At 41.9% G+C, this 25,544-nt stretch overlaps 1 protein-coding gene across 2 annotated transcripts in view; it reads right to left on the reverse strand.

The window, feature by feature from the left end:
• LOC115478870 (glypican-5-like) overlaps positions 1 to 23,985 on the reverse strand; it is a 1,084,132-nt gene extending 1,060,147 nt beyond the window's left edge. For both annotated transcript variants that reach the window (XM_030216505.1, XM_030216504.1), the window contains exon 1: positions 23,489 to 23,985. In XM_030216505.1, coding sequence (XP_030072365.1) covers positions 23,489 to 23,675 — 187 coding nt within the window. In that variant the 5' untranslated portion in view covers positions 23,676 to 23,985. The remainder of the gene's footprint in view (positions 1 to 23,488) is intronic.
• Between the last annotated feature and the right edge of the window lie 1,559 nt (positions 23,986 to 25,544).

The following is a 25,544-nucleotide window of genomic DNA, read 5'->3' on the forward strand; positions in this document are numbered from 1 at the left end:
ATTAAAAAAAAGTCATAAAGTGCAGGGTACAATAAAAACAAATCAAAAGAATCAACAAATAAATCAAAATAAGCATACACTTTGCACAATACGTTATTACACAAATTATTTTAGAGCACTTCAGCTCTAACAACCCCATCAAATTTAAGTTACATACCTATCCATAAACCCACTGATCCTTTCCCAATATTATTGACCATATAAGATCAGGAATCAAACGGATAACATCAGCACGATACATATCATGGCACAATACATATCATGGCTTCAAAGATTAACATCTCCAAGATCATTTCATCACACTTTGCTGGTATTCAAAATAAAGTCCATCGATAAAGTTGTAGCTGAGTTTATCAGACTTTCATAATATCTAGAATAATACTTTTAAGGAAGACACACAGTCTTCACTTATGCAAACATTTGACAAAACAGCCAAGATTTAGCTTCTATGCAATCTGATAACTTAGGGCAGGTGGTTAATAGAAATAGAGCAACCACTGAATATGTTCTATTAATTGCAACTGTAGCTGGCCTTCCTTATGGGAGGGCTACAAATGGGATCCTCTTGCAAGGATTGTAAACTTCCTATAAGCTTGTAGGAGATTAACTTTTCTGCTAGGCTGTCAGAACCTAAGCCATTGTTTACCTTAAAGCTTAGCATTAAAGTTCTATCATCATCCAGTAATCGTTGTAACTCCTTCCTCAAATGAAATGCATAATCTCTGGACATAAAGCCCGCTGTAATCATAGCTAATGTACTCTCTAATAATTGCAGGCTCTTTCACACAGTTTGGGCCAGACCCATGTAGAAAAATACTGTAACCTAGTCTTGAATTTCAAGGCATGTACAACTGTGCTCAGCTAATCACTGATACCATTACAATACCTATGGTTTTAGCTGAAGGATTATATGAAGAAACCCAAATTTTGTACTTGTGATGGCTTTTGTTGATAAGAAGTGTCTCAGAGCAGGCTAAGGCCTTGAACAAAATGCTCACTGGTTGTAGAACCCCAGGCTTAGGATGGCAGGTGTGATCTTCTGCCTACAGTTTCCCATTAGAGTACATTCTCTGGTGCTGGCAACTGCCAGGCCTTAGCTGCACACTTCTGAGGCCTTGGGTGGGAAATGCTGGTATTCACTGAGATATCTCAAACATGGAACAAAACCAAGCACTGGAGTGATGAGGACTATTCATGAGAATCTATATCCCAACGAGGAGAAATTAGAGCACAGGTAGTGCTGGAGCAATGAAAATCACGCTCTGGCAAGGAGCCTCAACAAAGATTGGTTTAAATACATCAGCACCTTGAGTACAGTGTGCAGTTCTGGTCACCCTATCTCAAAAAAGGTTATAGTGCAACTGGATAAGGTTCAGAGAAAAGCAACAAAATTGATTAAGGGGAATGAACTTCCATATGAAGAGAGGCTAATGATGTTAGAGGTTTTTAGCTTGGAGAAAAGATGATTGAGAGGGAATATAGTTTATAAAATTATAAGTGGGTTAGAATGGTTAAATAGGGACTGGATGTTTAATATGTCAAACACAAAAACAAGAGGACACGCCATTAAACTAACGATCAGCAGATTAAAAATAAGTTACAGAAAGTTTTTTTCTTTTTTTTAACATAGTTCATAATTAAATAGTAGGAATTATAAATACATAAGTATTACCATACTGGGACAGACAGAAGGTCCATCGAGCCCAGCATCCTGTTTCCAAAAGTGGCCAATCTAGGTTACAGTACCTGGCAAGATCCCAAAATAGTACAATACATTTTATGCTGCTTATCCTAGAAATAAGCAGTGGATTGTTCCCAAGTCAATTTTAATCATGGCTTATGGATTTCTGTTTTAGGAAGATATCCAAACTTTTTTAAAACTCCGGAAGCTAACTGCTTTTACTACATTCTCTGGCAACAAATTCCAAAGTTTAATTACACATTGATTGAAGAAATATTTTCTCCGATTCATTCATTGCATGCCCCCTAGTCCTAGTATTTTTGGAAAGAGTAAACAAGCGATTCACATTTACCTGTTCCACGCAATTATTTTATAGACCGCTATCATATCTCCCCTCAGCCGTCTTTTCTCCAAGCTGAAGAGCCCTAGCCACTTTATCCTTTCCTCATAGGGAAGTCATCCCATCCCCTTTATCAGTTTTGTCACTATTCTCTGTACCTTTTCTAATTCCACCATATATTTTTTTAGATGTGGTGACCAGAATTGCACATAATATTCGAGATGTGGTTGCACCATGGAATGATACAAATGATAACATCCTCATTTTTGTTTTCCATTCCTTTCCTAAGTATACCTCACATTCTATTTGCTTTCTTAGCCACCGCCACACACTGAGCAGAGGGTTTCAACATATCATCAATAATGACGACTAGATCCCTTTCCTGGTCGGTGACTCCTAATGTGGAACCTTGCATTATGTAACTACAGTTAAGGTTCCTCTTTCCCACATGCATCACTTTGCACTTGTGATAAGAAATCCGCCAAAAGACGGAGAACTCAAGATGCCCCACGGTAAAAGTAACAGTACAAAAAAAAAAAGTGGGAGAGCGACCAAGGATACCAAAGACTGGAAAATGTATGTTGGTAAAAAAGTTTATTGAAGTACAAAGACTCGACACAACGTTGTGTTTCGGCCGTTAGGCCTGCATCAGGAGTCTATAAAATGTGTATATACAATAAAAATTAAAAACTGGTCAGATACAAAATGATATACATATAGAATACACACATGTATATATATATATATATAAATGTAAAAAAGTATTTGAAGATAAAATATAGCTATATTTGTAATAAAAATGACAGATCATTATTGTATTATAAATCAAAATACATATAAAATAAAAATTGTGTACATCAGAAGTGTATGAAAATTAAATAGCAGTTAAAAATTCATCAAATACAAAATAATATGTTGATGAATTGTACACATATATAAAATGTAAAAACATAATAAAATGTATATAAATGTATATGTGGATGAGACATATTTGCTTGTACTGAATATAATGGAAATGACACATAATTGAATAAAATATAACTTAAAATACATATAAAGTAAAATGTGTTACTATCATAATTTAAACACATACGTTTATTTTAATAATATACCAAAAATACAATAAATACATCATCACAAAATCAAAAGATGTGCATCAACTTGCTTAAATAAAAGTCTATGTTTCTAACATGGTTTAAAACATTCAAAAAGTGCATTAAAAGATGTAGCCTGAATATAGGTGCATGTACGAATGGTATGGAATGTATAAGCACATGGGCAAACTACTAACTTCCTAAGACAGGTTAAATTGAAAAGGATGATAAATGGCAAATTTAATGTTTGAAGCATTTGTGAACCCAGACATGAAATTTAAGCTTAAAATGGTGGAACCCAAAAATGGATGAATAAAGACTAAAAATAGCTGTTGTGATGTTATTTGCTCACATTAAATGTCATCTGCCATTTGGATGCCCAGTCTCCCAGTCTCGTAAGGTCCTCTTGTATTTTTTTTCACAATCCTCTTGAGATTTAGCAAGTTTGAATAACTTTGTGTCATCAGCAAATTTAATTACCTCACTAGTTATTCCCATCTCTAGATCATTTATAAATATGTTAAAAAGCAGCGGTCCCAGCATAAACCCCTGGGGAACCCCATTATCTACCATTTTCCTTTCAGAATACTGACCATTTAACTCTACTCTCTGTTTTCTATCTTTTAACCAGTTTTTAATCCACAATAGAACACTATCTCCTATCCCATGACTCTCCAATTTCCTCTGGAGTCTTTCATGAGGTACTTTGTCAAATGTGTTTTGAAAATCCAGATACACAATATCGACCTTTATCCACAAGTTTGTTCACCCCTTCAAAGAAATGTAATAGACTGATGAGACAAGATTTCCCTTCACTAAATCCATGTTGGATTTGTCTCATCAATCCATGCTTTTGAATATGCTCTGTAATTTTGTTCTTTATAATAGTCTCTACCATTTTGCTGGGCACCGATGTGAGGCTCACCGGTCTATAATTTCCAAGATCACCTCTGGAACCTTTTTAAAAAATTGGTGTTACATTGGCCACCCTCCAATCTTCAGGTACCATGCTTGATTTTAAAGATAAATTACATATTACTAACAATAGTTCCACAAGTTCATTTTTCAATTCTATCAGTACTCCAGGATGAATACCATTTGGTCCAGGCAATTTGCTACTCTTCAATTTGTCAAACTGCGCCAATACATCCTCCAGGTTTCTAGAGATTTCATTCAGCTTCTCCAACTCATCAGCTTTGAATACCATGTCTAGTACCAGTATCTCTCCCAAATCTTCCTCGGTGAAGACCGAAGCAAAATTCATTTAATCTCTCCGCTATGGCTTTGTCTTCCCTGAGTGCCCCTTTTACCCCTCAGTCATCTTGTAGTCCAACTGATTCTTTTGCCAGCTTTTTGCTAGAGGATGTGGACAAGGCAACCAACACAGTGGGATTCAAAAGAGGATTAGACAAGTTCCTGGAGGCAAAGTCCATAAAGCATTATTAGCCAGATATACCTGGGAGAGCCACTGTTCATCCCTGGAAATAAACTATTGGAAATAGTTCTACTTTTGGGATCTACTGAGCACTTGTGACTTAGACTGGACACTATTAGAGCTAGCATGCTAGGTTTGATGGACCTTAGATTGACTTGCCATGGCGTTTCTCATGTTCTTAGATTATTTACAAATCCAATGGAAACACTGAATTTCCTTCAGCCTCTTCTTCTCCTTTATATGATCTGAACAAAGTGGAAAACTGACAAAACTGAACTGAAAGTAAACATGCATGTAGTAACACGATCTATCTTTCCCATAAGTACGGTCTGCTACATGATTGCGACCAACTAAAAACTCCAAATGCCACAGGAAGAAGATGGTCTAGAAGGAACTGACAAGCACAGAGTGGATCAAAGCAGCCACCAGCATAGTGGAGCCTGCTGACACCTACTGACAAGAGGTCATTTTGCCCACAGTCTCCTAAGACTTGAGGCACCTGTAGGCCAGAAATGGATCCTCATAGTACAAGTGAATTATAAAATATTATCATTAAATGGTAACTTTGAATCAAGCCATATCCGTAAACTATAATCTTTCAGCTAAAAGGATGAACATAGGTCACCCTTTTCCACAAACATTTCTTCAAAGTTATTTATATTCAGTTTAAACATGTAACACCCCCTTACTGGGAACTACTGGATTCAGGTCCGACATGGCTGGAGCCTCCTGAAGGCAGTCTCGGTTCCTTACTCGCTTGGTGCTCGGTGCCTCTACCTGAGGAAGAAAAATGTTAATGGGTGGGATTACCCTCTTCTCCCTCCCCCCCCCCCCCCCGGAAAAAAAAAAAGGAGAACTACTGTGAACAGGGCTGGCTAATTAATTAAACAGGTTTTATTTAACTAATTACACAGATCTTATGCATGAAAACCAATAGTCTTGGAACTTAACTTTTTAAAGCAAATATAAACAAAACACCAATAGTATTGGCACTTAATCTATCATAAGCACTCTAGTATTAACAGTTAGCCTTTGACCAGTGGCGTACCAAGGGGGGGGCGGTGGGGGCGGTCCACCCCGGGTGTCAGTGGGTGGGGGGGTGATCCGCTGCTCCCACTTTACCTTTAAAAAATTTTTTTTGAAGCGTCGTTGCAGGCAGCGCCTTGCGTCTGCCCTGCTTGTTGTAAAAAGTAAATCTCTTTGCTTCGTCGTCGTCGGGCCTCACTATGTCCCGCCCTCCTCTGAGGTAATTTCCGCGAGGGCGGGACATAGTGAGGCCCGACGACGACGAAGCAAAGAGATTTACTTCTTTTACAAGCAGGGCAGACGCGAGGCGCTGCCTGCAACGACGCTTCAAAAAATTTTTTTTAAAAGTAGGGTGGGAGCAGGAGAGTCGGGTCGGGGTGGGGTCCTCAGATGGGAGAGGGGTATTGTGGGGGTTCTCACATGCTGGGAGAGGAGGGGGTTTTCATATGGGAGAAGGGGACTGAGTGGGGAGGGGGTTCTCAGATGGGGTGGAGTGGGGAGGGGAAGGGGTTTTCATATGGGAGAAGGGGACTGGAGTGGGGAGGGGGCTCTCAGATGGGAGAGGGGTGTTCTGGGGGTTCTCACATGGTGGGAAGGGGTTTTTATATGGGAAAAGGGGACTGGGGTGGGGAGGGGGTTCTCAGATGGGAGAGGGGTGTTCTCACATGGGGAGGGGAGGGGGTTTTATATGGGAGAAGGGGACGGGTGGGGAGGGGGTTCTCAGATAGGAGAGGGGTGTTGTGGGGGTTCTTAGATGGGGAGGGGGTTTTCAGATGGGAGAAGGGGACTGGAGTGGGGAGGGGTTTCCAGATGGGAGAAGGGGACAGGGGAGGGGGGGTTCTCTGATGGGAGAGGAGAGGGGTGTTCTGGGGATTCTCAGATGGGAGAAGGACTGGGGTGGGGAGGGGGTTCTCAGATGGGAGAAGGGGACTGGGGTGGGGTGGGGGTTCTCAGATGGGAGGAGGGGGCTCTCAAATGGGAGAAGGGGGCTGGAACTGGGGTCTGAGAAGGGGTCATGACGGAAAATGGGGCATGCCTGGGTCAGGTGGGAGAATGGGTCGGGCTGAAAAGGGGGGCAAGGCATGTAGATGAAGGGGGCTGAAACTGGGGGCTGAAGGAGGGTAGGTGGGATAAGGGGGCTAGTACTGGGACTGGGGGCTGAAAGGCGGCAGGGGCTGAAATTGTGGGGACTGGGGGCTGAAAAGGAGACAGGGAGAAGTGGCTGGGGCTGAAGCTCAGGACTGGTGACAGAAAAGGGCTGGGGTTGAAACTGGGGGCTAAAAAGGGGACAGGGAGAAGTGGCTGGGGGCTAAAGCTCGGGACTGGTGGGAGAAAAGGACTGGGGCTGAAACTGGGGACAGGTGGGATAGTGGGACTGGAACTGGGGGCTGAAAAAAGGGGAAGAGAGAGGGGACAGATCCTGGATGGAAGGGGGAGGAGAGGGAGGGCAGACCCTGGATGGATGGGAGAGGGAGGGCAAATGATGGATTGAAGGGGCAGAGAGAAAGGGCAGACAGTGGATGGAAGGGATAGAAAGGGCAGACAGTGAATGGAAGGGGGAGAGAGAGAGGGCAGACAGGGGCAGATGTAGATGGAAGGGGCAGGGAGAGAGGGCAGACATTGGATGGAGGCGACAGCAGAGAGGGCAGACAGGGGCAGATGGTGGATGGAAGGGGCAGAGATAGAGGGCAGATGTAGATGGAAGGGGCAGGGAGAGAGGGCAGACATTGGATGGAGGCGACAGCAGAGAGGGCAGACACTGGATGGCAGAGAGAGAACAAAGACAGATGCTGGATGGAAGGAAGACAGTGAAAAGAAGATGAAGAAAGCAGAAACCAGAGACGACAAACTGTAAATAAAATATATATTTTTATTTTTTTTTGCTTTAGGATAAAGTAGTATTGTAGCTGTGTTAATGTTTATAATAGAACATGTAAACAAGGTAATCTTTTTATTGGACTAATTTTAATACATTTTGGCTAACGTTCGGAGAACAAAACCCCCTTCCTCAGGTCCGGATAGGATATTGTAACAGCACTATACTGTATTGACCTGAGGAAGGATGTTTTGGCCTCTGAAAGCTAAATGTATTAGTCCAATAAAATGGTATTATTTTATTTTCTGTATTTGTTTTATTTCTATTTGTTAATTTGTAAAGTGGTGATTGGTACTTGTTAGTTTTTTTCAAATTTACATCTGCTGTCTTTATGTTTTGCACAGTACTAGGGGACATTTTCTGTTTCTGTGGTGTTGCATTGTATGCAGAGTCTGGCATCTTGGGGGTTCAGTTTAATTTTTGTCTAAATAGAAAGGTTATTGCTTATTCTATAGTGGATTAGGGTGTATCTGTGTTTGTGAAAAAGACATGGCTTTCGGTTGGCATTGACTGTGCAAGATGGACGATCTGTGTTATTCTGCCTGGTTTCGTTTTACAGTAGGTGAATTGATGTTCTAGTGCTCACTGTAGTGTTTAAGATGCTTTCCTTTTCCTTGTGTGACTTTTAGAAATTACTGCTTATGGTATGCTAGAATTGCTCTATAGGTCCTGAGTGTTTTGTATTCTCGGCATGCCTAGTACTAGATTTTGGAGGGGGGGTGTTAAAAAATGACCGGCGAAAGGAGCGGGGGGCGTGTCAAGATGGCTGCCTAACCGGTCGGACGGTAGAGAGCTCTGAGCGTTTGGGGAGGAAATTTATTCTTCTTTTTCTAAAAATGCCTCATTCTAAAAGAAAGGGGAAGCTAAGGTTAGATCCTCAGCCTACCTTGACGTCTTCCCCAGCCCAAGCGTCTCTTGAGCGGTACTTCGCCGGTTTTTCCAGGCTTCAGAGGGAGGAGGATCCCATAGCGGGAGTTCCCGGAGAAGCGCGATCCCCGCTGGGAGAGGAAACCTCCCTTTCACCACCATCAACGCTGTTGATTCCTCCGTGTCCAGCGTCGACGGCGTCCCTGGAGGGAAACCCCGCCGATCCCGGAAGTGTATCGGCAGGGGTAACCAGCGAGGACCCGGGCATGCAAAAATCGACTCTGAAGCCTGAAGGAGCTTGGCTTCCTTCAGTGAAAAATCCGGAGGTGACACTGGAAACGATTGGGGTGATGTTGGACCTGATGAATACTACACTACAAAAAACCTCAGGTGATGTGCTAAATTTAAACGCCAAGTTTGAAGAGCTAAAAGTAACTGTTGAATCTGTTAAAGAGAACTTAACAAAGCAAGTGGCTAATCTTGGAAAAGAAGTAGAATCGTTTAAGGAGTTTAAGACTATGTTTGTCAAAGATAACATGGATATGAGAAGAAAAATTGAACAATTAGAGAACTATAACAGACGGCTTAATCTCCGTCTGTTAAATTTTCCTAAGCTATCGGGGGCAACTCCAATAGATACATTTAGAAGATATCTGAATGAGATTCTCTAAATTCCCCTGGATGCTATTCCTCCAGTGAACAAAATTTATTTTATTCCTAAACCAAAAGGGGAACTGCGAGGAACGGAAAACATTACTCCGGATCTGCAAAATATCTCTGACACTTTGGAACAATCCTCAGAAATAATACTTGATAGAGCTACATTGTTGATTTCTTTTGTATTTGAACAGGACTATAATAACATATTAAGACTGTATTTTCGCAATATTAAGGCTCAATTTTGTGGTTCTAAGGTCTGGATTTATCCAGACGTGACTAAACAAACACAACAAAAAAGAAAAGCATTTCTTGCTCTGAAACAGAAGACAATTGATATTGGTGGTTCTTTGTTCTTGGCATATCCATCTAAATGTGTAGTTAAGTTAGGTCAGAACAAATATACTTTCTTTTCACCGGAACAACTGAAATCGTTTCTAGATATGAAACAGTTGAAGTAATATAATAACCTGGAGCATAAAACAGCTTTTACTTAACAATATTGTTTATTTCTTTTTTTGAAACTTCTCTGACTCTATCACTCCCCCCTCAATTTTGGGGTCTAAGAAAGGCTAAACCATTTTCTTCCTTAATGTATAGTTATTTCCTAATCTTCTTGTCCATTGTAAGATTTTTCTTTTTGAAGTTTTTTCTTATTTACTGGTAAAACACTGGATGAGAATGTTACGATGTATATTATTTGCCTGTGTTTCTAGCAAGGATTACCTTGTTAAATGTATAATAAAATTATAAATAAAAATAAATAAATAAAAATGACCGGCCCCGGGTGTCAACTACCCTAGGTACGCCACTGCCTTTGACTTAGGTAGTCAGAATCAGTGACTTAGGGCCGGATGCACTAAACTTTAACAACCCTTTTACAACTCTTTAACGAACAAGTTTTAAACCATGACATGCATTTTTCCAAAGACGACAACAGCTAACAAAAATGGAATGCAAATGAGCAAATTGTTTAGAAACCCTATTGGAATGAGATGCACTAAAGTTTTCCGCTTGCCCTAATATAGGAAAACTCCGGGAAAGCTAACGAGAGGTCTGTACCTCTCGTTAGGGCTGGCCGGCATAAAAAAATAAAACGTTTAAAAAAAAACAAATCGCGGGGGGACAAAAACGCTCATCAGGAGCGTCTTTAAATGTAAAAACAAAAACAAAAAAAATCGGGAGAGAGTAAAAACACTCGCCAGGAGCATCTTTTACTGACGTCCTTGCCCCCCCCCCCCAAGGTCGCCGCTGCTCCCTGCTCTCCCCTGCATCAAAAACACAAGTTGAGGCAGCCCGGCCCCCTCCTCCCTCCCTTCCTTCCTTGACAGCTCACGCCATCCTCTGCCCCCGTGCCCCACCCCTGCCCCCCTGAGGCCGTCGCTGCTGCTCCACCCCTTCACCGGCCCCCCCCCCTTCGTCTTACCAGGCCCGTGCAGCGCCTCTCACCTCTGTGTGAAGGCGCTGCATGGGCAAGAACAGCTGATTGGCGATCAGTGATGCCTCCTCCGACGTCCCTCCGTTCTTCCTGGGCCCGCCCTCCTCTGACGTAAGTTACATATGTAGGTTACTTATGTCAGAGGAAGGCGGGCCCAGGAAGAACGGAGGGACATCGGAGGAGGCATCACTGATCGACGATCATCTGTTCTTGCCCGTACAGCGCCTTCACACAGAGGTGAGAGGCGCTGCATGGGCCCAGTAAATGGAGGGGGCGGCGGTGGCGACGACCTCAGGGGGGGCGGCGGGGGCGGGGCACGGGGGCAGAGGATGGCGGGAGCTGTCAAGGGCGGGAGGGAGGGAGGAGGGGGGCCGGGCTGCCTTAACTTGTGATTTTGATGCAGGGGGGAGCAGAGAGCAGCGGCAACCTCGGGCGGAGAAGGGGCGAGGCAGTAAAAGATACTCCTGACGAGTGGGGAGCAGCGGCAACCTTGGGAGGGCGGGCGGGCAAGGACGTCGGTAAAAGACTTTTTTTTTTAACGTTTTTTGGCATGCGCAGAGCACCCAGTATAACGCTTGGCTGCTCTGCGCGTGCTTTACGGGCAGATTAACGACGGTGATTACACTTCTCTAATGCATTCGACTTTAGAATACCGCACCAAACATGTGCGACTTGTTTTTTAGTGCATTCTTCATATTTTCAACTTCGGTAAGGACTTTTACATTTTAGATTTTTTTACGTTTGGTTGATGCATCTGGCCCTTAGTCCTTCACATACTGCTCAGACCCTGTCTTGCTGCCAAAGTAGTAGCTGTAAGCTCTTCTCTGCTGCTTTGTCAAATCAGTGTATGGCATGGCTATGTGACTTAGGTTCCCCTTTCCTTGCAAATCCACTCTCTCCCAGTCCCCTCAGACTTCACCCCTCCTGCAGGAGAATTCTTGGGCTGGTGACTGCTGTGCTAGATCCCAGGCTGGCTAAGTCTGTCTCTGCTGCGGCTTCCTGGAGGCTCTCCCTGAGCTTTGGGAACTGGCTGTCCTCCTAAGAGCTGTCCTCTTCCGCTAGGCTCCTAGGGCCAGCCACACCTAGAGAGCCTTCTCCATCTCTGGGCCCCTAGTGCCAATCACACCCCAGAGGCCTTCACTCTCGCTGGGCTCCTAGTGCCGATCGCACCCCAGAGGCCTTTATCCTCGCTGGGACTCTAGTGCTGATCACACCCCAAAGATTTCACCCTCACTAGGCCCCTAGTGCCAATCACATCCTGGAGGCCTTCACTCTCGCTGGATCCCTACAGCCAATTGCACCCTGGAGGCCTTGTTCTTTGCTAGGGTTCAGGATTACCAGCCCTAAACAGGGCTATGCACCTGCCAGTTCCAGGGATCCCCACATAGAGAGCTACCTCTGCTCTTCTCAGCCCTAGGAATCAATAGTGCCCTCGCAAGAAATTTTCTTCTGCCCAGAGCTGTGCCTGCTCCCAAGGACTGCTGCTCCTTTTTCTGCCATGAGCTGCTCCTAAAGGCTTCCTAACCTTGTGCCTGGCTTCCAAGGGCTTCCACTCTCTCCTCAAATAAGCCTCGAAAGGTACTTTCCCTGCTGTGATTCAGATTTACCAGTCTTTAACAAGGCTCTGCAAATACCAGTTCAAGCTTTTTCAAAGACACAGAAAACTCTCCCCTGAATTCCCAAGGTGCCACCAATCTGCCTCTCCTATAAACTCATGGGGAGCGCATTTTCAATTCCTTCATTCTGATTCAGCTCTCTCTGTACAGGGTGTAGGCCTAGATTGTCCTACAAGCTTTATTACCCTCAGTGAATTAATCCCCTCCAAAGGTGTGAAAAAGTTCCCATCAGCCTGTCTGCTTGCCCTCCTTTGGATGCAGAAAAAACTGAAGGACCCTTCACCCCTACTGCAAAATGTAACAAGTTCAGCACTTACTGGAATGCTCTACTACAACAAGCAGACTGACAGTTCACCTTAGAAAGAATAAAACTGATTGTGTTTTAAATGCACTTTACCAGGATTTTTTCTCTCCCCTTGTTTCTCATCAAAACCCACTTCAAGGTAGGAGTGGGGAGTTCAAACATATGGGTCCAAGCCACTCTATACCACATCTAGCTCTTCACTGATTCTCCTCAAATCCTTTGATCCCTTCTTAGCAGCTGATACAAAAATCTGTACACCATCTCTACCCTACTGCCTTAATGACCTCAGAATGTGATCATAATAAGGCAACATGATACACTTGTGGTTTGACCATGTCTAATGTAGCTGTAAAGTTGACAATCACATTGCTTCCTTTATCATCCTCATGATATAAATTGTCTAAGGGGAATTAATGCATCTCAAAATCCATACTGGCCCTCCCTCCTATGATAACCCAATAACTGAAGTGACACAGTCCTAGAAAAGGCAAGTTCAAGACAGGTCTAAGAATGGCTTTTTGAGTAAGGGCTTCACTATGAAAAGTCTGAAAAGATTCTTACCTCCAAAAAGGAATGCACTAACTATTAGTCACATCCTTTCTAGAAAGTCCTCTCCCATTGCTTTCACTAGCAGAATTATAGGGATCTAAAGCACAGCAAGTAGGTTTCACCAACTTTGAAACATCACTCAGCTGCTGGTACTAACTAAAGAAAATCTGGTTCCAACTGCTATTACCCTCTGCTCCAACATCCAACCCTTCTTGTCTATTCTCTCTCCATCCGCTATTCTACGTCTTAATACCAATAAGATCCCATGCCTTAGATAACAGATCCGGTTCAATCACCATCACCAAGCATTCCTTCTGTTCCTCAATTGATCTTGTGCCTCTCCATTATTCTTACCTATTACTACACTGTGGGTTAAAAAAAAAAACTATACAAAGCTTGTTTTCTGCATAATTCTGTCAAACCCTGACCAATTTCAATAAAATTTGGTATATATCATCCTGAATAAATTTGCAATAAGCCTACACTCACGGCCACCACCTCACCTAAAAGAAATCACTTCACTACCTGGTTTTTCAACTGCTGCAATGTTTTCTTCAGTGCATACTGATCAGGCCACGCCCTGCTGTTTCATAACTGGTGATCAGTTGAGCCCATTCCTTGCAATTTCTTCAAATCAAATTCTCTGTTTATCCTCTTCCACCTTTTTTCTGGGAACTTGCACTAGTCACTAAGAACCCTAACCCTTCTCCAGATACAAATTTTTAATAAGGAACAGATCAAATCCCATCCCCTTTTCTGTTCCCTTATCCTCCTGACTGAAAACCATGGTAATTGTTTATGTTTAAAGTAAAATGGCATCTAACATAAGAACGTATTTGTTGCCATACTGGGACAGTCCAAAGGTCCATCAAGCCCAGTATCCTGTTTCCAACAGTGGCCAATTCAGGTCACAAGTATCTGTCAAGATCCCAAAAAGTAAAACTGCATGTATCATGATGATAATCGCTAGGTGGTGGTGATGTCATTTATTGGGCAGGACTAGGATGGGCCCGAAATTAGGATGTCTTTCAGCAATAATGGAATGGGAAGAAATGTCCAGGGCAAAAAAGAAGTATGTTTTTATTTAGACCTGTTTCAATCAGCTCTAAGTTACAAAAAGGTGCTCTGACTAATCAGCTGACAGGATTAAGGTTTTACCCCTCCATAATCCCTCAGTTGATGCTGTTCCTCTCCTACTACCCCCTTAATGAAAGGGGATACCAGGCGCTATACAGCATCAGGTATTATGGCAAGAACCTCCCAGAAGTTGCCTAGTGTTCAATGCAATGGACTGTGAACAAGGGGATCCAGGTCCAAATCCCACTCTAGTACATTTGTGGTGGAAATTGTGAGCCTCCAAAACCACCACATTACCTACTGTACCTAAATATAGCTATCTAATCAACTAATTATTTCTTTTTATCTATTTCTCTTTAACTATTCAAAAATATCACCATGTATCAATCTTCATTGCTATCTATTAGACACCATAGTCATACTTTCAAACATTAAAATCCTATAAACACCCCCTCAAGTCTCCTTAGACATCAATCTTCTGAACTTAATGATACAAAATGCCCCACACTACATGTAGTCCACAATAGTTCAATTGTAATACAACCCAACTGGTTGTTCCACCTGTTCCAAGGTGTATTATACAATATCCATTTTGCCAAATTCAAAATAATGAAAAATTACAAATTGTTCTGCTGTAATCTTGTTCTCAAAAAACCAGTATGGCAAGAAATAATTAGTTGATTAGATAGGTATACAATACAGTGTGACTAATTGAAAGTGAATTGTAACCCTTGTAGTGACATAAGAGTACCTAAATATAGGAGACATCTGCAGGGTGGAAGGCAATTGTAATGGTGTATGCTTATGTACAGTATGTTTTACTCTGTTCCTGAAGGGCTCACAATACAAAATAAAGAAGTTATGATGGGAACTGTAGCTGAGTGACATTGTTTAAAGACTATTGCACTGACTACTAGGCTTCCCCTCTGATCTACAGGGACGTCTGTGTGGTCATTTCTCTCAAAATGAAGCCAGACAGGCATTCTTGTGCCTAGTTTTATGACATTTATAAGTTGGATGTGTCGATTTGGAAAACGGCACTTCTTTTTAGATGTTTTCTGTGGAAAAACATTCATTTTTGAGCCATTTTGGAAAGGGAAAACCAGACGTTTTTACTTTACCTGTTTGAAAATTCTATTCTATATTGATACTTCTATACTGCCTTTAACAATGTCTTCAAAGCAGTTTACAATCAAGAGGATATCCAAATTGGACTTGAATAACATTTTTTTAAACCCAGGCGAATAAAACGTTCACCGACACTCACTGTAGACTGGACACCTGCCCCAGCTACTGATTAAAATCCACTCCCGAACGCTTCATAGTCAATCTCACATCACACCTAAACCACATGCTCCAAGAAGGTCTCTTCTCTAAGGAAAACGGCAATATCCTATTCACCCCAATACCAAAAGACACCAAGAAGAAAACAAACGAAATCTCAAACTACTGCCCAGTAGCATCTATCCCATTGGTAGTTAAACTGATGGAAAGTATGGTAACCAAACAATTCTCAATACTACATGAGTCACAATCAGGATTGTGCCCCCACCACAGAACTGAAACAGTATTAATCACTCTCCTAGCCAAAATCAAGCAGGAAATAGCAACAGGAAAAAGCATACTCCTTTTCCAATTCGACATGTCTAGTGCATTCGACATGGTGGACCACAATATATTGCTAGGACTTCTTGATTAATTCGGGATCAGCGGAAACATAATTAAGTGGATCAAAGGTTTCCTAACCACCAGAACATATCAAGTGAAATCAAATACAAACATATCTTCACCGTGGAAACCTGACTGCGGAGTACCTTAAGGATCACCATTATCACCGATCCTCTTCAACTTAATGATGACGCCACTAGCCAAATCCTTAGCCAACAAAGGCCTCAACCCTTTCATCTATGCTAACGAAGTCACAATATACATTACTTACACACACGATCCGACAGAAATAACCAACGAAATCAATCTAAGTTTGAACATCATGAACTCATGGGCAAGCGCATTTTAATTAAAACTCAATACGGAAAAAACACACTGCCTCATCCTCTCATCCCAATACAACGTGAATAAACCCACAAATATAATCACCCCAGACCACACCCTCCTTCTCTCAGATAGCCTGAAAATCCTCAGCGTGACAATAGACCGAAACCTCACCCTAGAGACCCAAGTAAAAACTACAACAATGAAAATGTTCCATTCAATGTGGAAACTTAATCGTCTGAAAACATTCTTCCTGCGAGAAACATTCCGCAACCTGATACGATGAATGGTACTAAGCCACATAGACTACTGCAATGGCATTTATGCAGGATGCAAAGAACAACTTATAAAGAAACTACAGACCGCCCAAAACACGGCAGCCAGGCTAATATTTGGAAAAACGCATTTCAAAAGTGCCAAACCCCTCCGAGAAAAATTGCATTGGCTCCTAATCAAAGAACGTATCGCCTTCAAAATCTGCACCATGGTCCACAAAATCATCTACAGTGAAGCCCCAGGATATATGACAGAGCTCATAGACCTGCCAACCAGAAACACAATCAGATCAACAAAAACATACCTAAATCTTCACTACCCAAGCTGCAAAGGACTCAAATACAAATCAACTTATGCAAGAAGCTTCTCATAGGCGCCTGGTATAAGAGGCTTGGAAAGGCTAAGCCTCCCCCTGCTGCAGCAGAATGAATCAGCTGTGGAGTCCAGCTGCTCTGAGGGGATTAAATTGTTGATTTACCTCCATCCTCACAGCAGGAGCTGCAGTGAAAGCCCTCTAGCAGTTGTAGAAATTGGTTTATTGTTTGTTTACCTTACTGCTGGGAAAGCAGGGGGTGTTGGCTGGAGGTGTCCTGGATTGCCAGGGAGATATTTAAGGAGGATGACTTCCTGACCTGCACTGAGGACAGATAGCAGCAGAACGGATACTGGGCCAGCATGATCAGAAAAAGTCACCAGACAACAAAGGTAGAAAAGATCATTTTATTTTCATTATAGTGTTTGGAATATGTCCACTTTGAGAATCAGGTGCTCAACATTAAAAGTTTATATTTATTTATTTATTTACTTATTTATGGCGTTTTATCCCACATTGCACATGAATTAGAGTGTTTTGTGGCTCTACATGAGAATTGTGATGATATGATCCCTTGTTTCATATTGTTGACAGTCTGCATTTTCCGTATGGGTGGTATATTGGTGTATTAGGTCTGCCCAGTGTAATATTTATGGTACAGTAAGGTTCTGAGTGTGTTTTTGGACAAAGTTGTGCATAGTGTTTTGCAGTTGAGCGACTGTGGTTAGAATATGCTTTGAGCAACCACTTTATTCTTTGACATATGATTCATATCGAATATCTAAATTTAATAAAAGGTATTAATTGTGACTTTTATTTTTATTCATTTATTTTTTCTGCGTGTTATCAGACAATTATGGATTTAAGCTCCACCCCTGGTTGGGCCACCGACCACCTATGAAGCTTCTCCTACATAAGCACACAACTGTGGAATGCTTCCAAAAGCCGTGAAAACAACATACGACCATCTAAACTTCAGGAAATCACTAAAAACCTACCTATTCAAAAAAGCATACCTTACTGACATAACCTAAAAGCCTGAACCCTGCTATACAAATAACTAAAGCTAGTAATGGACTCGACGCAACTCCTCCTCTCTACGATTACCAAATGTGTCTGTAACACATGTATCTTATTCTACCATAATACCACTTTGTATTTGTTCTTTACCGGTTTGGCATACGCCTATGGTATTATGTAAGCCACACTGAGCCTGCAAATAGGTGGGAAAATGTGAGATACAAATGTAGCAAATAAATAAATAAATAGGTTAAAACAGATGTGATTTTAAAACTTTCCAGAATAAACTATAATTAGCAATAGTCCGTAAAGAGACTGGAATAGAATTCCAAACCTTAGGAGCCTGGAAAGAGAAAGAATGTTCCCAAACTGATTTCATCTTCAAATTCCTTATGTTAGGTATATCTAGTGTTAGATTTTTTTGAACTCCTGAATTGTCCTCTAACACCCAAAGGTGGTAACAATTGGCCCAGCATAATCAAATTCATCCCACAAACACTTTTATGAACTAAATATGCAATTTTAAATTTAATACGTGCTTCTATTTTTAACCAATGTAATTGCTGAAGTAAAGGACTTGACTTATTATACTTTCCCAAGCAAGCAGCCATATTCTGCAAAAGCTGCAAACGGCTCAACTGCTGTGAATTGCAGTAGTCAAGTAGAGGAATCAAAATTGCTTGAGCAAGTGTTCTATAACTAAATGAACTCAATGATCTTATGACTTGTAGCTTATATAAATGGAAAATGAATTTCCTTGCTAAAACATTGATCTGAAGTTTATAGGTAAAATTAGAATCTAGCATTATTCCTAACACTCTAGAACTAGATTCAAACTTTAAAGAAATTCCTGAGGAAAGAGTAATTGTTTCAGAGCTAATCTTCTCTTGATCACCGAACCATACTAGTTTAGTCATTTGGGTTTTAAGTTTTTAAGAATTTGCAAATGACAATTCTTTAATCAGTGCTATATAATATTTTATCAACAAAAAAGTCTTATCCAGTGATTTTTGCAGTGGACAAAGAACAAAAATGTCATCCACATAGGATAAGGAAAAATGTCTAAGGATTGCAAATATCCTCCCAGGTGACTCATACAGACATTGAAAAGCAGAGGCTAAGATGGACTCTTTTATTTTTATTTTGGATGTAATGAGCAAAATGTCCTAATTCTGACTTGGACATTTCTTTTGAAAATGCCCCTCCAAGGTTATAGAATTACGACTAAGTGCAGTTATGCACATAATTGCAAATTAGCACCAATTAACTCAATTATAACTGACTATACATAGTGCCAATTAGCATCTCATTTATCAAATAAGTTGCAGGCATAACTGAGTCTATTCTATAACTTCTGCATGCAACTTTGCACACTAAGGGGAAAATACTATAAACGATGCTCAAAATGTGGCGCTGAAAAAAATTGGCAATGCCCGATATTCTATAATGGGTGTTCTGGGATTGGTGCCCTTTATAGAATAACGCATAGTGATGGAATTCATACTCAACACTCAACTTTGGGTGTGAGGAGTTATGGCAACTGAAGCCAGGTGTAAATCCTGGCACACAAGTTGGGCACAGATCCCCCAAATTCTATAACACTGCACACATTTTAAGAGAACACCCCTGGCCTGCTCATACCCCTCCCATGACAACGCCCACTTTGCAGATCTGTGCTATTCTATAAATGGGCACATAAGTGTGTTTTCATGCAGATCTGCCATTACTGTTCCTTTCAGCATCTGGCAGCTGTTAGAATGCTTTTTTTGCACCAAACATTTGGCACAAAAGTAGAGTCTAACATTCAGCACCATATATAGAATTTCCCCCTAAGTGCAAAAATGTATGTGCAAGATTATAGAATTAAGGGGATAGTGCACACTCATTTCTGATAGATGCACATGTGGGAACCATGACACGTTCTTTTTATCAGGATACAGCACCCACTACATGAAAATAGTGTGCACTCTTTAAGGAGAGTGTGTACAATTCCTCTAATTCTATAATCCTGTGTGCACATTTTTGCGCTTAGGAGTAAATTCAATAAGTGGCAACTAAAAATTAGTAACTAAAATTTTATGCACTGAGTGCTATTCTATAAAGGGTATGTGACCTTTATAGAATAGTGATTAGAGTATAAACCATGCCTAACTTTAGGTGCTGGTAATAATGCCTGCTAAAAGCAGGTGTAAATGCCAGCACCTAAATTTGGCACAGTTTGGCTGAATTCTATATTTATGTGCATAAAACTTTGGAATGCCTCCCCTGAATGCCTTTGAAACTCCCTTAGCCTTGTCCTCCAAAATGTATACATTTTAGGATTTAAAAATGGAACTTTATAGAATTTGATCTGCGTATAAATCCTAATTAAGGCCAATTAACAAAATAATTGGTTGTTAGCAGCCAATTATTGGTGCTTATTGGCTTGCTAAGCAATTAAGTTGTGTATGCAAATCAGCTACACATGCAGATTTGCGTCTGTAACTTTAGTAGCTGTTTATAGAATCTGGGAGTTATGTACAAAACCATGTGTAGGTTATAGAATACTGACAGTTATGTGTGTAACTTAATTGTTGAATTAGACTCTAGTTAACACTAACAACCAACAATTTGTGATAATTGGAGTTAATTGGTGCTAATTGGCACTAATTAGCAGTTATGCACATAACTGCTCTTAGGGGCAGATACATTAAAGTCCCCGGAAACAACACTGAGCGTTGAGATACTTGGTAACATTTACTGAGTTGGAAATAGCAAGAACTTCCCAAAGGGAATCACATGCAAAAGAGCTGCACAGACTTGCAAGCAAGCAGCTGGATACAGAAAGTGCCCAGCGCATGCATAGGGCAGCCAGCCACTAAGTGTGACGTGTGGCTGCTGTGCACAGCCCAGAACAGCTTATACATGTGTGTGTAGCTTTTTTTTTTTCTCTTGTGATCAGTGCACAGCTGTGGCAGGCAGGAAGCTGCTTTTTGGTGGCAGGGGCTATGGACACAGCTTTTCCCATCTTTCCTGAGTGTGCTATAGGCCCAGCTTTTGCTCATCTTTCCTGAGTATTCTATGGGCCCATTTTGCCCATCTTTCTTATTAAACTGCCTGCAACAGGAAGAGAGCAGAGGAAGGTAGACACAAGCAAGAAGGGAGAGGATAGTGCCAGTGCTTTGATTTTACAGACCGCAGTGCAAATACCCATAACCCTCACCTTGTGCCCCAGTCCCAATTTGATCTGCCTGTGCTCAGTGCTGCTCCTGCTGCTCTCTCCCTGCCCATACAGGTGACTTCTTGCCCTTTAGGAGGGGCCCTCTTCTTGCCCGCAGAGCTCAGGGAGGGAGCCCTGGTCAGTGACTTTATGCTGAGACCTGCCTGCAGAACTCCGACTGCTTCTTCCATTACCTGGTTATCTGATCACAGCCACTTCCCTCGGCAGCACACAACCACTTCCCTCATCAGAGACTGGAAATACACAGCAGACTGCTCCACCAAGAAGCTACCATGATTCTATGACAGCTCCAGACCTCATGTTAAAATTTCCACGTAAATAGTAGGGGCCGCTTCTGTGTATCGCTCAGAAAATGGCTGTTCATCGCTTGGAATGTCTATTAATATACTAATCGGCTTATTAAAATATCTTTGCATACAATTCCCGTTGGCTGCTACCGTGACCGAAAAAGAGCCCACAAAACCCCATTGTGCATGTCTTGCTGAATTCTGTGCCTGTTAAACTAGCTAGAATCAGTCAAAAATGCATGTTGCTGGCCCCAGGGGCAGCTCGAGACAAGGATAAGATGCCATCTGACCCCGCCCCTGCGCCCACCCTGTGCCTACACCCACACCTACACCTGTGCCTGATTTAGTATCTCCCCCCTTCCCCGTGTTTACCTTATTTTTTTTCAAAAGGCGGCAGCGATTCACATAGGCTACCTTGTCGTTGGCACCAGCCCCTTCACTACTGCATCCTGCCTCTGAGGAAACAGGAAGTTATGTCAAGAAGCGGGCCTCGGTGGGAGAAGAGGCTGGTGCCGGTGGCAGGGCAGCCTATGGGAATCGCTGCCGCTGCTGCCTTTTGGAAAAGAAACAAATAAGGTAAAGCGTTGAGGAGGGAGAGGAGAGTGCTGCTCCTGGAGCTGCCGCCTCAGGTGGCCTAATAGTAGTGCCACCACTAGCTGACATGATAAGTTTTATGCATCTCCCCCTTTGTTGTTATTCTATAAACTTAGCACTCAAAATCTATTGCATGTAACTGCAAGGGAGTGTGCATGTGGGAGGGGCATGGGCTGGGACGTGCCAAACATTTATACGTTAAGCTTCCAGAATCATGTCAGTTACACGTGTAACTGCAACATTTAGTCATGTACATTTACCCCAGTCATTGATATGGTGTAAGGAGCTGCATAAATGGTAACATATGCTAGTATTCTATAGTGGCAATTATACATGTAATTGCCAATGTCAAATTCATGCTTAGCATGCTGCATGACCTTTAGACCTGTATAGAATTTACCCCTTATTGTGCTCTTATTGCTGGACATTTGTTTCAAGTGACAGCCCTTTTCTAATAAGACCTATTGACAGAACACAAAATCTATATACCTATACAGAAGAAACTATTACATCTTTTTAATTATACCTCTGGGTTTATTTTTTTACTTCTAAACTTACATAATCAGGAAAAGCTTTTCTGGTTTGGCACATTTTTCTAACCATTGAATATGACTGCTATAATTACATGACTCATTTTGCATTGGGTTTTTAAAGTATCAACACACAGCCAATATGTCATGGGTGTACAAATGAGTTTTCTCAAATGTCAATTTCACTGAGCGGAGGGATTGCTGTTCAGAGCCTGCCTCTAAAGCATCTCAAGAACAGTATCACGGTTTCACTGACTTCTGGACTCTTTTTCATAGGAACTCTGCTATTAAAATGACCTCTAAAGCCACCAAGACATAATTCACAGACAGAGCCCTGCCTATGCTGTACTAATTGTCCTTCCATAATCTTCAGTTTAACATTAACATCTTATACAAGTTATCTGAATTTCTTAAACTGTTCTACATGACACAATAGTACAGACACTACAACAATACACAAAATTTAAGATGTTTTCATGCAACCTTTTCGTAGCACACCCTGAAGCAATAGTCTAGAAATATCATTCAGTTGAGGAAAGGAAAACTATTATTAAGGTACATACATTTTAATAGTTTTATGTCAATTCAAGATACACAGTAATTAAAAATGTTCGATGCAGTTTTATCATTGCAAACCGTGTGGCAGTAAAATAGAAAAACTATTCAGCGCAGAAAGGAAAACTAGTACTATGGTACTGTAAATTCTACTAGCTTTACGTCTGACAGCACTTTGTATCGGATTATCAATGTGATCTCCTTCAAAAATACAATATCCAATCTATTATTTTGATCGTACCAATTTTCCATCAGGACAAGAGCAACAGAACATATGCAGTTGGGTACGAGGAACCTTTAGTTGAGGTAAGAAACCTGTTTGGGTTCTTTTACATCTCGTGGGGATGGATTTTTAATTCACCTGATTAGTTTCACCGATTCCCCAAATCTACCTGCAGTTATAAATAAAGCCCAAAGAATCCTCTCCAGTCCTGCCTCCTGCATAGCTTCAGCTTCCCTCGCCACGAGTGTCGACTTTCTTAACAGCATGTAAAACTTTATGCAAAAAGCAAAACATAGAAGATGCACTTAAATACAGTTAATATAGAGTTTGTTCTATGTCTGGGCTCCACGAACCCTTCAATTAATAAATGGAAATCATAAACAAACTTGTAGCATGTTGCAACTCATTGGAAAAGAAAATCTAACAGCACACACAGAGCAGAAGTATTTGCATCTGGCAATTAACTAGTAATACACTGATGTTGCAACGTGCATCCTGTAGAAATAAAAGATCCTCACCGAGAGTGGGCACGTCGGGGACAAGCATGAGGGGTCCGATCTGGCGGCTCTGGAACGCTGATCGCACTTCATGGCAGCTGGGAGACTTGCTTGCAGATACCGAGGTGCATGTCACCACCGCCAGCCAGCACAGCGGCAGCCACCAGAGCCGGGACGGGCAGGCAGCGCAGTTTCTTCCACCGGCCATGACCCCCCACCCCTCCCCTGTGCCTAGCGCCGCAAAACACCGGGCCGAGAAACGGCACCGCGCGGCCACTCCTCGGTCAACTTCCCCTCCAACCTCTCCCGCAGCGACTGCTTCCAAAGCCCGGGCTAGGAACTCGCTTCTTCTCCTGGGTGTCCTCCAGAGCCCTACTTCAGCGTCCCGGAAGCCCTGCAGCTCTGTGGAGCCCCCGCCGCGCGTCCAGTGCAGGTAAATTCGTATTGCCGGGTCGCCGTGTCCTGGAGCTCCGCCGCCCCCCGCACTACAGTGTCCTACAGCTCCACCGCCTGTCGGGGAAGCGCCGCGCGCGACCCGGGAACTCCAGTCGCCTGCTGTTCCTGCCTCTCCACCTACCCGCCCCAACCTGCGTCCGGCCCCTCGCGCTCCTCAGGGTCGCGAGCTGCGGCCGCTCCGCTTATTGGCTCGGAATAAACCCAGCTAGAGGCTGCGGGATAGCACTACCCGGGCGAGGGTGAAGCGACCGCCACACTGGAAGGAAAAAAAAAAAGATCCCGTTAACAGTCAGAAAAAGAGGGGTTCATCCTCCGGTATACTTTGGAGAAACGGGGTATTTAGCCTGCTCCGATGTCAAGATAGGGCACCTTTTTTACCCCGTGTGTAGTATTGAAATGGAGCATTTATGCACATGTGCTCTAAGGATACGGCGCATTTACCTTCCATGTGGCCTGGAGAACAGGATATTTACCCTCAGTATTAGGACTCAAAGCGGCAGAGACATTGCCCAGAAGCTGTCAGTCAATGCTGCTCAATAAGTAGAAAGAACAATATTCTAAACATTTTACTAAGCCATACATTTCTAATTGAACTGTTTTAGGGGTAGTTTAATTGTAAACTTGTAGTTCTTTAAATAAGGCTTTTAGAGTCCGGGATATTTTGTTTTATTTATGTCCAAAGCGAACAGTACTGAGATTCATACACTTTGTAACCTTTTTCACAACAGCAATTTTAAAGTCTTTTAAATGCAAATACCAGATGCACTATGCTGTTAAGGGAGATCGAAGAAAGTGATTTCAGAATATTTTCAATTGTCCATAGGTAGCAATTAGAGACACTAAACACCCTGTAAGATTCCTGCTTATCAGACAAACCTACAGAGGTACAGTCTTTCTTAAAAATGAAAAAATATTGAAAACAAGAATTAGGATTAATGAAAGGATGGGGTTATAGAAGTACATTTACTTACAATATGTAGGAAAGAGAGTTATTTGCGCATGGTAAGAATGAGTCCCAGTGAATTCTCCAGCTTTTAACACAATAGAAAGCTTACAGCCCATCAACCACAAATGGAAATGAATCCTATGCTTGATATGCATTCACCCAAATAGCCATCTGAGAAGGCCAACAAACAAAATAAACCATGCTATTCAAAATTTGAGCAAAAGAACAACCAGAGATAAATATGGCAGGAATACATCAATAGCCTCATTACATATTTTCCTTGTCTGCTTCCTCCTCCTGTTTCCTAGAAATGTTCTGGAATTAGAAATGGTTTATTGCTCCATTTTCCATCAGTAAAAAAAAATATGTTATAAAAGACAATTTACCCTTCTTTTTTTCTACCAGGTTGTTAATTTTGGAATTTCTTCCTATCTAATGTTTTGGAAATTGTTAAAAACTTTTTTTTTTTAATATTTAAAATAAATTCTTACTATTAATTACTTTTTTGTTGTTTCAACAAGGATCATCTTTCCCCTTGCATTTTTTTCTGATCCACCCTTAGGAGTGAATTCTATATATATGATGCCAAGAAAAAATCGGCACCAAAAACCCACTAATCTATAAACTGTACTTATAGTCAGGTACAGTTTACAGAATAGTGTATATGCCCAGGAA

Source organism: Microcaecilia unicolor, chromosome 10, assembly GCF_901765095.1.
Source record: "Microcaecilia unicolor chromosome 10, aMicUni1.1, whole genome shotgun sequence".
Classification (NCBI taxonomy): Eukaryota; Metazoa; Chordata; class Amphibia; order Gymnophiona; family Siphonopidae; genus Microcaecilia; species Microcaecilia unicolor.